This window comes from Ceratotherium simum, chromosome 21 (assembly GCF_057802395.1).
Source record: "Ceratotherium simum simum isolate JZ-2026a chromosome 21, ASM5780239v1, whole genome shotgun sequence".
In the NCBI taxonomy this organism is placed as follows: Eukaryota; Metazoa; Chordata; class Mammalia; order Perissodactyla; family Rhinocerotidae; genus Ceratotherium; species Ceratotherium simum.
Window position 1 is genome coordinate 31,281,253 of NC_141920.1, and position 13,520 is coordinate 31,294,772.

The 13,520-nt window shown below is 42.1% G+C and overlaps 1 protein-coding gene across 2 annotated transcripts in view; it reads right to left on the reverse strand.

Annotated features, from left to right (window-relative positions):
• The window catches only part of DNAAF9 (dynein axonemal assembly factor 9), a 143,458-nt gene that overhangs the window by 37,650 nt on the left and 92,288 nt on the right, over nt 1–13,520 (reverse strand). For both annotated transcript variants that reach the window (XM_087445541.1, XM_004433804.3), the window contains exons 22-27: nt 5,940–6,086; nt 4,750–4,838; nt 4,224–4,325; nt 3,834–3,951; nt 1,763–1,851; nt 330–488 (exon numbers count right to left, since the gene is read on the reverse strand). In XM_087445541.1, the coding sequence (XP_087301667.1) occupies nt 330–488; nt 1,763–1,851; nt 3,834–3,951; nt 4,224–4,325; nt 4,750–4,838; nt 5,940–6,086 (704 nt within the window). The remainder of the gene's footprint in view (nt 1–329; nt 489–1,762; nt 1,852–3,833; nt 3,952–4,223; nt 4,326–4,749; nt 4,839–5,939; nt 6,087–13,520) is intronic.

Genomic DNA, 13,520 nt, shown 5'->3' on the forward strand with positions numbered 1-13,520 from the left:
GATGGTGAAGGAAGAGGATTAGAGACCACTATTGTCATAAGAATTATCAAAGAATTTTGCCCAGAAAACCTCCCCCCTAATTCCTCACCTTTTGGGGATATTATGATGTTGACACCAAACTTAAAGCTTGTGTGGAAGCTACTCCAGCCACTCTAGGCCATAGGATGGCAACAGGGGTCCTTGCTCATTTAAGGCCTCCCTGTGTAGCACAGACATTGCTCATGCACGTGCGGAGTTTGTTCTGTGCTCCAGGTTAGACACACATGAAATAACAGTAATGGCAAGGCACCACCCTACCCCAGGGTCCCCAGAAGAATTCCAGTGCTCACCCTTGTAACACTACCAGCAGTCTGGTCTTCTTGCGGATGTAGGCTGACTGGCGGGCAGAGCGGTTCTGTTGGGCCTCCAGGGCGCTGGAAAGGTATCTCTGGAAGTGAGCAGCATGAAAACATTCCGAGCTGTCCATGATTTGGCGGTACACCATCCATCTGGAAACGTCAAGTATAATCTCAGCATGAGAGCTACCCAATGGCCTGGCTCAGCCAGTGGATTCAAATGTGACCAGTACGCTCACAGACATTCTGCCCAGTGAACCTGTACAGGAGAAAGCAATCCTGGCACCACAGAAATGGGTGAAGGGCACTGGCTGGGTGGGAAGCTCCGTATCCTGAAACCACTATCATTGGAGCTTTTGACAGAAAATGCCTTGCCACAGGGAAAATGGTCAGGTAAGCACATGACTAACAGACTTTCAAGTTGAGAAAGACTTCTTCTGACCAGGCAGTCACTTCCTGAAGGACCATTCAACAGAATGGCTTCAGTCTGGTACTCAGTAAAACTCTTGCTAAGAAAAAGAAATGGGCAGGGTGAAGAAGTCAGACTGTTTACAGAACAGAAGCAATAGAAATGAGGGAGGGACTCATTAGCTATATTGTATTTATAAAGGAGGTCCACTATTTCCCTAGCATCTCTCCAAAACTCACCTCCTCACTCCCCACCGTCTCACACCCTAAACTCCCAAACATCTAGGCAATTTCAGTCTTCTTGACTACTCGATGCCCTCCTGCAGGATGCCTTACTTGGAGGTAGATCAACTAGATATTAAACGCCCAGTTCAATCAGCAAGGGCTGTTTAGTAACCGCCAGCCAGGTGGAAGTACTGGATGAATGATTTCCCCAATTTTACCTAAGCCATCATGTCCCAGCTGCACCTGAACTCACGCAGAGAAGGCTCACATTTACCAGCTCCCAAGCTCTAACCACCCTGGTCCTGAATTGCCCTGCTGACCAAGCATACTCCAGGCCTTTGCCCATGTGGTCCTGCTGCTATGATGCTCTTCCCAAGAGAGCCAAGGGTTCATTCCCTTATTTCCTCATATGTCACCTTCTCAGCGAGGTCATCTCTGAGCACCCAATTTAAAACTGCAATCTGTACTCCAGCCCTTCTCTGCTTTATTTTCTCCACAGCACTTTTCACTAGCTAATATACTATTTTCCTCATCTGGTTAATTGTCTATCTTCCCAAACTAGAATGTAAGCTCCATGAGGGCAGAGACTTCCTAGTCTGTTTTGTTCATTTAGAACAGTGCCTGGCACACAGAAAGTGCTCAGTACAAATGTGTTAAATGAAGGGATGGACAGATGACCACTGTTCTGATACCAATTACATCAAAGGTGAGTACATGTCGAAGGTTTCCCAGTGCCTAGGCAGGCCCAGGCATAGACTCCCTTTCCCCAAAGCAAAGGCGGCAGCCATACTAACCTGCCATATTCCTTATGCAGAGAGACCAGAAAAGCACAGAGCTCATTAGCATGACAGCCCGGGAGGCCAGTTACAATGCTGATGATTACCTATATGAAAGAAAAGTCATGTGGGTTTGTGATTCAACTGGGAGGCAGTGCTGTGTACAAGGTTAAGAGAAGTGTCTCCTGGAGCCAGGTTCTGTGGGTTTGAACCTCAGCACCAGCATTCACTAGCTATGTGACCTCGGGCTAACAACAGAACCTACCTTGCAGGATGGGTGTGATGATTAACTGAGTTAATATATGTAAAGTGCTTAGAACAGTGTCTGGCACATAGCAAACACCATATAAAATGTAGTGTTACTATTATAATTTCCATGGAGCAGGTTGTGACTGGATCAGTTAAAATACAGCGGAAAATACTGGTCAGAAAGGAGATCTGGGACAAAAATGCCAGAGGCTGAATTCAGCAATTTGGTAACTCAGTGAAGGAGAGGAGCGGCACTGGGGACGTCTCTGGCAGCCCGTGCCCTCCAAGCCACAGGGCCTGAGCTAAAGGAAACAAACTGCGTGTAGGAAGCACTTCTGAGTCTTGATAGGGAGAAGAGGAGCCAGGCTGCACTGTCCTAACCTTACTACACAACCACACGAAAACAGGGCTTTCTGCAGGTAGGTATTCCAAAGCAAGTGGAAGAAATTCACTGACAAAGAAGGGGTCAAGCCAGGGAAAAAAGGAACCATGCAGTAGTTGACGGATATCAATGTAAATAACACGGCATGGCAAGGGCTTCTTTAAGTATGTGTTTTATTTCACAATACACAAGACCCACTGGGACAGGGCTGGTCACAGATAATTCAGATAAAGCTCAGCTTGGAGGCACTCATCACTTAAGCTGGTCACATCTGCACAGCGATAGCTGTGGATCTCTTCTTTTGTAGGAACCAGACATTCTCCTTCCTCCCCTGTGACCAGGCCTCTACTCTGCGTCCCTTTCTGTCCCTGTGGGCAGTACTCCATGTAACTGACTTTGTTTATCCTCTTTCCATCCCAATTTCCCCATCTTGGTTCCTATTCCTCAGTGCCCAGGCCTCAGCCTCTCAAATCACAGCACACGTGCTTACAGCCAGACACCTTCTAACTTTAAGGCCAGTCCTACAGCACTTTTGAAAAAAAATTATTTTATTGATTATAGCACTTTTTAAATAAAATGTAACAAGTAGGCATTTTCTTTCTTTTTTTTTTTTGTGAGGAGGACTAGCCCTGAGCTAACATCCGATGCCAATCCTCCCCTTTTTTCTTGAGGAAGACTGGCCCTGGGCTAACATCCGTGCCCATCTTCCTCTACTTTATATGGGACGCTGCCACAGCATGGCTTGACAAGCAGTGCGTCGGTGCGCACCCGGGATCCGAACCTGCGAACCCTGGGCCGCCACAGCGGAGCACTTAACCGCTGCACCACCGGGTGGCCCCGCATTTTCATTTTTAAACTCTTGCCTAAGGGGAAAATGAGACTCCTAATTGCTTAGAGCTTCTATTTTCTTTTGCAGCCTAGTGTCTTCTAGATTTGCACAGAAATAAACGCCCTCTTTGAGCATATTATAACATATGGTTCCAAAGAAATGGTGGGAGGGGTCAAGAGGACGGGAGTGTGAGGTGGGAGCAGACCAAAATCCACTCTTGGGAAGACAATGTTTATAAATTATCACCTTATCCTGGTGATGCCAGCAAGGCCCGACTAACAAGGCCCTTCCCCTTATTAAGCTCAACGTGTCACAACCAGAAAGAGCGGCTGGCATGAGAGTGCCGAGCAAGAGTTGAAAGGCCTGGAGAAGCAAGGGGAGGGCAGAGCGAGGTGCCAGGGTTTCCTGGCTGCCATGGGGCTTGGCTGGGGTTAATGTAGGCACCTGTACACAGTCACTGTATACAGTGGGTTTCGTGTGTATCATTATATCAGTAACCAAGGAGGTGGAGAGTCTTATAAAAGGGAGTCCGCCTGAGCTCCTTTTGTTAACTGATAGAGAAGATCCAAAGGCAGGCTATCAGGATTATCTTTCTGTGAATTCCCAGCATATTTGGTGAGCTACTCTACCTTCTCATTTTCTACTCGGTGAGTTGGGTTGATTTCAGCTTGGTGCAGCAGGACAGGGAGATGGGTTCTCATCACGGGGTCCCGACCAATGCTGCTGAAGGCGAAATGCTGGAGAAAGCTAGGAAAACAAAGACAACGCTATTACGTTACTATCACCAGCCTAGCTTGAATGTGCCCATTCACATGAGAAACTCCTCATTTAATTGCTGAAAAAGAAACCTTAGATTCTCTCTAGAGAATAAAATTGTATATGGTGTGTCACTACTACCTTTTACAATGATCCCTAAGAAGCCATAAAGAAAAAGGAGCTTAGAAAGGACCAACACTGAAGTTTCTGACATTTCAAAAGCCAGAACATTAAATATCTATAAACAGAAAACCAGAGCTCACCAATCTAGCTCTGGGAGTTTGGCTGAGAGCACCTTTAGAGGACTCCGTGTCTCCCCAGCAGAATGGCTCAGGACACTGAAGAGCTTCTGTGCAGTGGAGTGTCTGAAATATCAAAAGCTTACAGGTTAGAACGAACTCCATCTCCCGAGAGAACACATACTTTACATAACTTGTTCTGAGGCTTTCAAGCCAAAGTCCTGTGACAGAACCAACACTTCCAAAAGGAGCATCTCACTGACTTAAACAAAATGTGGTGTTAGTGTACGACAACAGGTGTGCCCACATGGGAAGCTTGGCCTGAAACCCGTTGTGATCCTATGTGTTTCTGATTCTTGGTGGATTTCATCTCTCTGACCTGGATTTCCTCAAGGGCGCTGGCTACCTGCAAATTGGCAGCACTAAAATGACCGAGTCGGCCCTTTCAGAAGCCAAGACCCCTGTGTTACATAACACAAGTCATCCTGCAGAGAGAGCAGACACACACAGCTTAGGGAAACAAGCATAAACATTGAAGGCAGCCACTTACAATCTCTTTTGTTCCACAGATAATCCATCTTCCTGGATCACTTTTAAAGATACCCCTGAGTTAGCCTGCTGTTGCCAGGGGGAGAAGACCTAAAAAAAAAACACAATTTGAGCAAAGAACACTTTAAACCCAACAACAGGATATGGAATCCACATGGGGATTTGATGGTTGTTGAAAATCTAGACTGTCAGTACAGAGAAAACCCATCATAACAAACAAGTTTGTTTCAAAAATAGAGGCCTGAAGCAATTTTGTTCTGTATTTTTCAAAACTAGAATTTCTTTCTGGGTTCCTCTCCCAGGGATTCTGCTCCTTCAGAGGCCAAGAAGCATGAAGGAAGGTGTCAGGTAACACTGTTCTGGCAGCAGCGGCATGTTCTTCCCTGAGGATAAGGCCAGACAGAAGGAGCAGTTCAAGCAACTCCTGCCTAGAGGCAGAGGGATGGCTGAAGAGAATCTAAAGGGCTATCTCTATGTTCCCTGGTTTGAAAGAACAAGCACAAGGAGATAGGAAGGACCAGCAGGAAGTTAGAGGAAGACAAAGACTGGCCTGAGACGCCATGCCACTCTGCAGCCAAGGCAGGCTCTTATCTCCTTCACGTTCTGTGAATCTGTCCTGAGGGAGGGACATTGTCCCCTCACTAGCTGCTGCAATCATACCTTTCCAAGTTACTTCCACCAGTCATGAGGCTGGTCATCCATTTGACTTTGGCTACTGCTTGGCCTCTAAGTGGGCTGTATAATTCTCAGTAAGCTCCCTCACTCATGCAATCTGTGCCAAGTGCCTAAAATATGTAGCCAGCCATGTGGGACTATTCACAAGGGCAGGGCCTGTGAACCACGGGGAGGGAGAACTTGGGGTGGGGTTGAGAGCTCTGATCCAGTAGGTAAGGCCCAACAATTCAATAAAGTAGCTAAAAGGAAAATGAGTCTAATTAGTATTTAAAGGGGACAAAGAAGACTTTTCTTAGAAGGTAAAAACACTTTTTGTTCAATTCCTTCACGTTCTCACCTCTTAATGGCAAGAGCACCATTCCAGGACTCAAAGGGATTAGAAGCAGCCACCCCCGACCAGCCCTCCCAACTCTCCCTCTCATCACCTCACTGTTAGCCCTGAAACGTTGCCTTACCATCTAAATTGCTACGAGAAAAAAAGTAGTAGCTGTTTTGCTGACTAATGATCGATGTTACCTCTGAGTAAAATGCTTGGTATATCTTTGATTTGGGGAAAAGGGCAATCATCAGAAAATTGCTTGATCCATGGAAATGAACTGGGAGATGAGGAAGCAATGAGCTTTTGAAGTCTATCAGAAGGGCAGCAACGATACTGGTGGAATCCTAAAGAGAAAAAGAGGGAGCATTAGTGAGAAAAGCCATTTGCGTGATACCAGCCATCACAACTACTACCAGAACACATATGACAAATTTCAGTGCAATTATTTTCACATTATGTGGTTTACTGGGGTTCAATTAATAGATGTGCTTTCCAATACCCAGTTACAGGAGGTATAGGAAGTATAAGGGTCTTTTCTCCTAAGCGGGAAATGTCATCTCAAAATTCTTTCTGGGTATTAATCCCTTATCAGATATACGATTTCTAAATATTTTCTCCCATTCTGTGGGTTTTCACTTTCTTGATAGTGTCCTTTAATGCACAGTAATTTTTAATTTTGATGAAGTCCAATTTTTTCTTTTGTTGTCTGTGCTTTTGATGTCATATCCAAGAAATCACTGCCTAACCCAAAGTCACAAGGATTTACTCCTATGTTTTCTTCTAAGAGTTTAATAGTTTTAGCTCCTTTTTTTTAAATTAAGGTAACACTGGTTTATAACATTATATAAGTTTCAGGTGTACATCATTATATTTCTTTTTTTTGTGTGAGGAAGGTCAGCCCTGAGCTAACATCCATGCCAATCCTCCTCTTTTTGCTGAGGAAGACTGGCCCTGAGCTAATATCCGTGCCTATCTTCCTCCACTTTTTTATATGGGATGCCGCCACAGCATGGCCTGGCAAGCGGCACGTTGATGTGCGCCCGGGATCCGAACTCGGGCCGCCAGCAGCGGAGCACACGCACTTAACCGCTAAGCCACGGGGCGGGCCCCCATCATTATATTTCGATTTCTGTGTAGACTACATCGTGTTCACCACTCAAAGTCTAGTTTCCATCTGTCACCATACACATGTGCCCTTTTAGCCCTTTCACCCTCCCCTCTTCCCTTCTGGTAACCGCCAATCTATTCTCTGTGTCTATGTGTTTGTTGTTTTTTTATCTTCCACATATGAGTGAAATCATATGGTACTCGGCTTTCTCCACCTGACTTATTTTGATTAGCATAATACCCTCAAGGTCCATCCATGTTGTTGCAAACGGCAAGATTTCATTTTTTTTTAGGGCTGAGTAGTATTCCATTGTGTATATATACCACATCTTCTTTATCCATTCATCCATTGATGGGCATTTCAGTTGTTTTCAACTCTTAGCTATTGTGAATAATGCTGCAATGAACATAGGAGCGCATATATCTCTTTTTTGTGTGTGTGAGGAAGATCAGCCCTGAGCTAACATCCATGCTAATCCTCCTTTTTTTTTTTTGCTGAAGAAGACCAGCCCTGAGCTAACATGTATTGCCAATCCTGCTCCTTTTTTTTCCTTTTCTCCCCAAAGCCCCAGTAGATAGTTGTATGTCATAGGTGCACATCCTTCTAGTTGCTGTATGTGGGACGCTGCCTCAGCATGGCCGGACAAGCGGTGCGTCGGTGCGTGCCAGGATCCGAACCCGGGCCGCCAGTAGCGGAGTGCGAGCACTTAACCGCTAAGCCATGGGGCCGGCCCCCGCATATATCTTTTAGAATTAGTGTTTTTGTGTTCTTTGGATAAATATCCAGAAGTGGAATAGCTGGATCATATGGTAGTTCTATTCTTAATTTTCTGAGGAATCTCCATACTGTTTTCCATGGCTGCACCAGTTTACATTCTCACTAGCAGTGTATGAGGGTTCCCTCTTTTCTACAACCTCTCCAACATTTGTTATTTCTTGTCTTTTTAATAATAGCCATTCTGACAGGTGTGAGGTGATACCTCATTGTAGTTTTGATTTGCATTTCCCTAATAATTAGTGATATTGAACATCTTTTCATGTGCCTGCTGGCCATCTGTACATGTTTTTTGGAAAAATGTCTGTTCAGATCTTCTGCCCATTTCTTAATTGCATTTTGTTGTTGTTGAGTTGTATGAGTTCTTTATATATTTTGGATATTAACTTGTCATCAGATATATGATTTGCAAGTATCATCTCCCAATTGTTAGGTTGTCTTTTCGTTTTGTTGATGGTTTCCTCTGCTGTGCAGAAGCTTTATAGTTTGATGTGGTCTCGTTTGTTTTGTTTATTTTTTCTTTTGTTCTCCTGCCTGAGGAGACATGATATTCAAAAAGATACCACTAAGATCAATGTCAAAGAGTGTACTGCCTACCTTTTCTTCTGTGAATTTTATAGTTTCAGGTCTTACATTCAAGTCTTTAATTGATTTTGAGTTCATTTTTGTGTATGGTGAAAGATAATGGTCTACTTTCATTTTTTTGCATATGGCTGTCAAATTTTCCCAACACCATTTATTGAAGACTTTCCTTTCTCTACTGTGTGTTCTTGGCTCCTTTGTCAAAAATTAGCTGTCCACAGATGTGTGGGTTTATTTATGGGCTCTCAATTCTGTTCCATTGATCTGTGTGTGTTTTTGTGCCAGTATCATGCTGTTTTGATGACTATAAGCTTTGCAATATATTTTGAAATCAGGGAGTGTGATATCTCCAGCTTTGCTCTTTTTTCTCAGTATTGCTTTGGCTTTTTGGGGTCTTTTTTTATTCTATATAAATTTTAGGATTCTTTGTTCTATTTCATGAAAAACGTTGTTGTGACTTTGATAGGGACTGCACTGAATCTGCAGATTGCTTTAGGAAATATGGACTTTTTTTGTGTGTGTGGGAGGAGATCAGCCCTGTGCTAACATCTGCCAATCCTCTTCTTTTTTTTTGCTGAGGAAGACTGGCCCTGGGCTAAAATCCATGCCCATCTTCCTCCACTTTATATGGGACGCCGACACAGCATGGCTTGCCAAGCGGTGCGTCAGCGCATGCCTGGGATCCGAACCGGCAAACCCCAGGCTGCCACAGCGGAATGTGCACTTAACCACTTGCGCCCCTGGGTCGGCCCCCTGGATGTTTTACCTATGCTAATTTTTCCACTTCATAAGCATGGAATACCTTTCCATTTCTTGGTGTCTTCTTCAATTTCTTTCAACAATGTTTTATAGTTTTCAGTGTACAGATCTGTTACCTCTTTGGTTAAATTTATTCCTAGATATTTTATTCTTTTTGTTGTCATTGTAAACAGGACCATATTACTGATTTCTCTTTCTGCTATTTCATTGCTAGTATATAGAAATGCAACTGATTTTTGTATGTTGATTTTGTACCCTGCAACTTTATAGTATTTATTATTCCTAATAGTTTTCTGGTGGATTCTTTAGGGTTTTCTATATACAAAAATCATGTCATCTGCAAAGAGTGACAGTTTTACTTCTTCCTTTCCAATTTGGATCCCTTTTATTTCTTTTGCTTGCCTAATTGCTCTGGCTAGTACTTCCAACACTATGTTAAATAAGAGTGGTGGAAGTGGGCATCCTTGTCTTGTTTCTGCTCTTAGAGGAACAGCTTTCAGTTTTTCACCATTGAGTATGATGTTAGCTATGGGTTTGTCATATATGGCCTTTGTTATGTTGAGGTATTTTCCTTCCATATCCATTTTATTCAGTTTTTGTGTGTGTGTGTGTGTGAGGAAGACCAGCCCTGAGCTAACATCTGATGCCAATCTTCCTCTTTTTTTTTGCTGAGGAAGATTGGCCCTGGGCTAACATCTGTGCCCATCTTCCTCCACTTTATATGGGACACCACCACAGCATGGCTTGACAAGCAGTGCATCGATGTGCACCCGGGATCCGAACCTGTGAACCTTGGGCCACCGAAGCAGAGTACGTGCACTGAACTGCTGCGCCACCGGGCTGGCCCCTATTCAGAGTTTTTATTTTTTATCATAAATGGATGCTACATCTTGTCCAATGCTTTCTCTTTTTTTTTTTATAATTTTATTTATTTTTCCCCCAAAGCCCCAGTAGATAGTTGTGTGTCATAGCTGCACATCCTTCTAGTTGCTGTATGTGGGATGCGGCCTCAGCATGGCTGGAGAAGCGGTGCGTCGGTGCGCGCCTGGGATCCGAACCCGGGCCGCCAGTAGCGGAGCGTGTGCACTTAACCGCTAAGCCATGGGGCCGGCCCCTGTCAAACACTTTCTATGCATCTATTGAGATGATTATGTGATTTTTATTCTTCATTTTGTTAATGTGGTGTATCACACTGATTGATTTGCAGATGTTGAACCATCCTTGCATCCCTGGAATAAATCCCACTTGATCATGGTGTATGATCCTTTTAATGTATTGTTGTATTCAATTCGCTAATATTTTGTTGAGAATTTTTGTTGAGGATTGTAATTTTCTTTTTTTGTGTTGTTCTTGTCTGGTTTTGGTATCAGGGAATGCTGGCCACATAGAATGAGTTAGGAAGCGTCCCCTCCTCTTCAATTTTTCACAAGAGTGTGAGAAGGACAGGTATTAAATCTTCTTTGCATGTTTGGTAGAATTCACTGGGGAAGCCATCTGGTCCTGGACTTTTGTTCTTTGGGAGGTTTATGATTACTGTTTCGATCTCCTTACTGGTGATTGGTCTATTCAGATTCTCTATTTCTTCTTGATTCAGTTTTGGAAGGTTTTATAATTCCAAGAATTTATCCATTTCTTCTAGATTATCCAATTAGTTGGCATATAGCTTTTTATAGTATTCTCTTATAATCCTTTGTATGTCTGTGGTGTCCATTATAATTTCTCCTCTTTTGTTTCTGTTTTTATTTATTTGAGCCTTCTCTTTTTTTTTTTTTTGTGAGGAAGACCAGCCCTGAGCTAACATCTGCCAATCCCCCTCTTTTTGCTGAGGAAGACTGGCCCTGGGCTAACATCCATACCCCTCTTCCTCCACTTTATAAGGGACGCTGCCACAGCATGGCTCGACAAGCAGTGCGTCAGGGCATACTTGGGATCCAAACCGGCAAGCCCCATACTGCCGCAGCTGAGTGCACACACTTAACCGCTTGCACCACCGGGCCGGCCCCTTTTTTTCTTGATGAGTTCTAGCTAAAGGTTTGTCAATTTTGTTTATCTTTTCAAAGAACCAGTTCTTAGTTTCATTATCTTTTCTATTGCCTTTTTAGTCTCTATTTCATTTATTTCCTCTCTAATTTTTATTATTTCCTTTGTTCTACTGATTTTGGGCTTTGTCGTTCTTCTTCTTCAAGCTCCTTTTAGGTGTATCGTTAGATTGTTTATTTGAGATTTTTCTTTTTTCTTAAGGTAGGCCTGTATTGCTATAAACTTTCCTTGGTACCGCTTTTCCTGTATCCCACAGATTTTGGTATGCTCTCTTTTCATTTTCATTTGTCTTCAGGCACTTTTTGATTTCTCCTTTGATTTCTTTGCTGACCCAATTGTTGTTCAGTAGGATTTTGTTTAATCTCCACATATTTGTGACATTTCCAGCTTTTTTCTTGTAGTTGATTTCTAGTTTCATACCATTGTAGTCAGAAAAGATGTTTGATATTATTTCAATCTTCTTAAATTTATTGAGACTTGTTTTGTGGCCTAATGTGTAATCTATCTTGGAGAATGTTCCATATGCATTCGAAAAGAATGCGTATTCTGCAGTTTTTGGATGGAATATTCTGTATATATCCATTAAGTCCATCTGGTCTAACGTCTCATTTAAGGCCAATGTTTCCTTATTGATCTTCTGTCTGGAGGATCTATACAATGATGTAAGTGGAGTGTTCAAGTCCCCTACTATTAATGTGTTACTGTCAATTTCTCCTTTTATGTCTGTTAATATTTGCTTTATATATTTAGGTGCTCCTATATTGGGTGCATAAACATTTACAAGTGTTATATCTTCTTGTTGGATTGTTCCCTTTATCATTATATGATGCTCTTCTCTGTCTTTTGTTAGACTTTTTGTTTTAAAGTCTGTTTTGTCTGATACAAGTATTACTACCCCAGCTTTCTTTTTGTTTCCATTTGCATGGAATATCTTTTTCCATCCCTTCACTTTCAGTTTGTGAATGTCTTTAGGTCTGAAATGTGTCTCTTGTATGCAGCATATATATGGATCTTGGTTTTTTTAGCCATTCAGCCACCCTGTGTATTTTGATTAGAGCATTTAGTCCATTTACATTTAAAGTAACTATTGGTAAGGACATATTTATTGCCATTTTGTTACCTTTTTTCTGGATGTTTTTGTAGTTCTTCTCTGTTCTTTTCTTCTTCTCTTGCTCTCTTCTCTTGTGATTTGATGGCTTTCTTTAGTGTTATATTTGGGTTCCTTTCTCTTTATTTTTTTGTGTATTTATTGTATGTTTTTGGTTTGTGGTTACCATGAGGTCCATACATAATAACCTATGTAAATAGCAATCTATATTAAGTTGATGGTCTCTTAAGTTTGACCTCTTACTAAAAGCCCTACACTTTTACTTCCCACCATGTTTTAGGTTTTTGATATCAAATTTTACCTCTTTTATCTCTTAACTTGTCATAGATATAGACGATTTTAGTACTTTTGTCTTGATCTTCATACTGGCATTATAGGTGGTTGATCTACTACCTTTCCTGTATATTTGTCTTTACCAGTGATAAAGGCAAATAATTCTTTAATAATTATTTGCCTTAATAATTTTCTTATTTCCATTGTAGCCTTTTCTTTTCCACTTAAATATGTCCCTTTAACATTTCTTGTAAGGAGTTCTTGATGAACTCCTTTAGTTTTTGCTTGTTTGGAAAGCTCTTTATCTTTCTTTCCACTTGGAGTGATAACCTTGCTGGGTAGAGTATTCCTGGTTGTAGGTTTTTTCCTTTCAGCACTTTTGAGTATATTGTGCCACTCCCTTCTAGCCTGCAAGATTTCTGCTGAAAAGTCAGCCGATAGCCTCAGGTTTCCTTTGTATGTAACTTGTTGCTTTTCTATTGCAGACTTTAGGATTCTCTTTTTATCTTTAATTCTTGACATTTTAATTACGACGTGCCTTGGTGTGGGCCTCTTTGGGTTCATCTTGTTTAGTGCTCTCTGTGCTTCCTGTACCTGGATGTCTGTCTCCTTTCCCAGGTTAGGGAAGTTTTCAGCTATTATTTCTTCAAATAAGTTCTCTATCCATTTACCTCTCTCTTCTCCTTCTGGGACACCTATAATGTGGATGTTCGTAAGCTTGATGTTGTCCCAGAGGTCCTTTAGATGGTCCTTGTTCTTTTTAATTCTTGTTTCTTTTTAGCTTGGGTGATTTCTTCTACTCTGTCATCCACATTGCTGATCCATTCTTCTGTGTCATCCACTCTGCAGCTGATTGCCTCTAGTGAATTTTTCATTTCCATTATTGTGTTCTTCAGCTCTGATTGGTTCTTTTTCATATTTTCTAATTCTTTCATGAAGTTCTCACTGTGTTCATCTATTCTTCTCCCCAGATCAGTGAGCATCCTTATGGCTATCAGTTTGTACGCTTTATCAGGTGGATTGTTTATCTCTGTTTCATTTAGTTCTTTTTCTGGGGATTTTTCCTTCCTTTACTTAGAACATATTCCTTTGTCTCCTCATTTTGTCTACTTCTCTGTGCTTATTTCTATATAT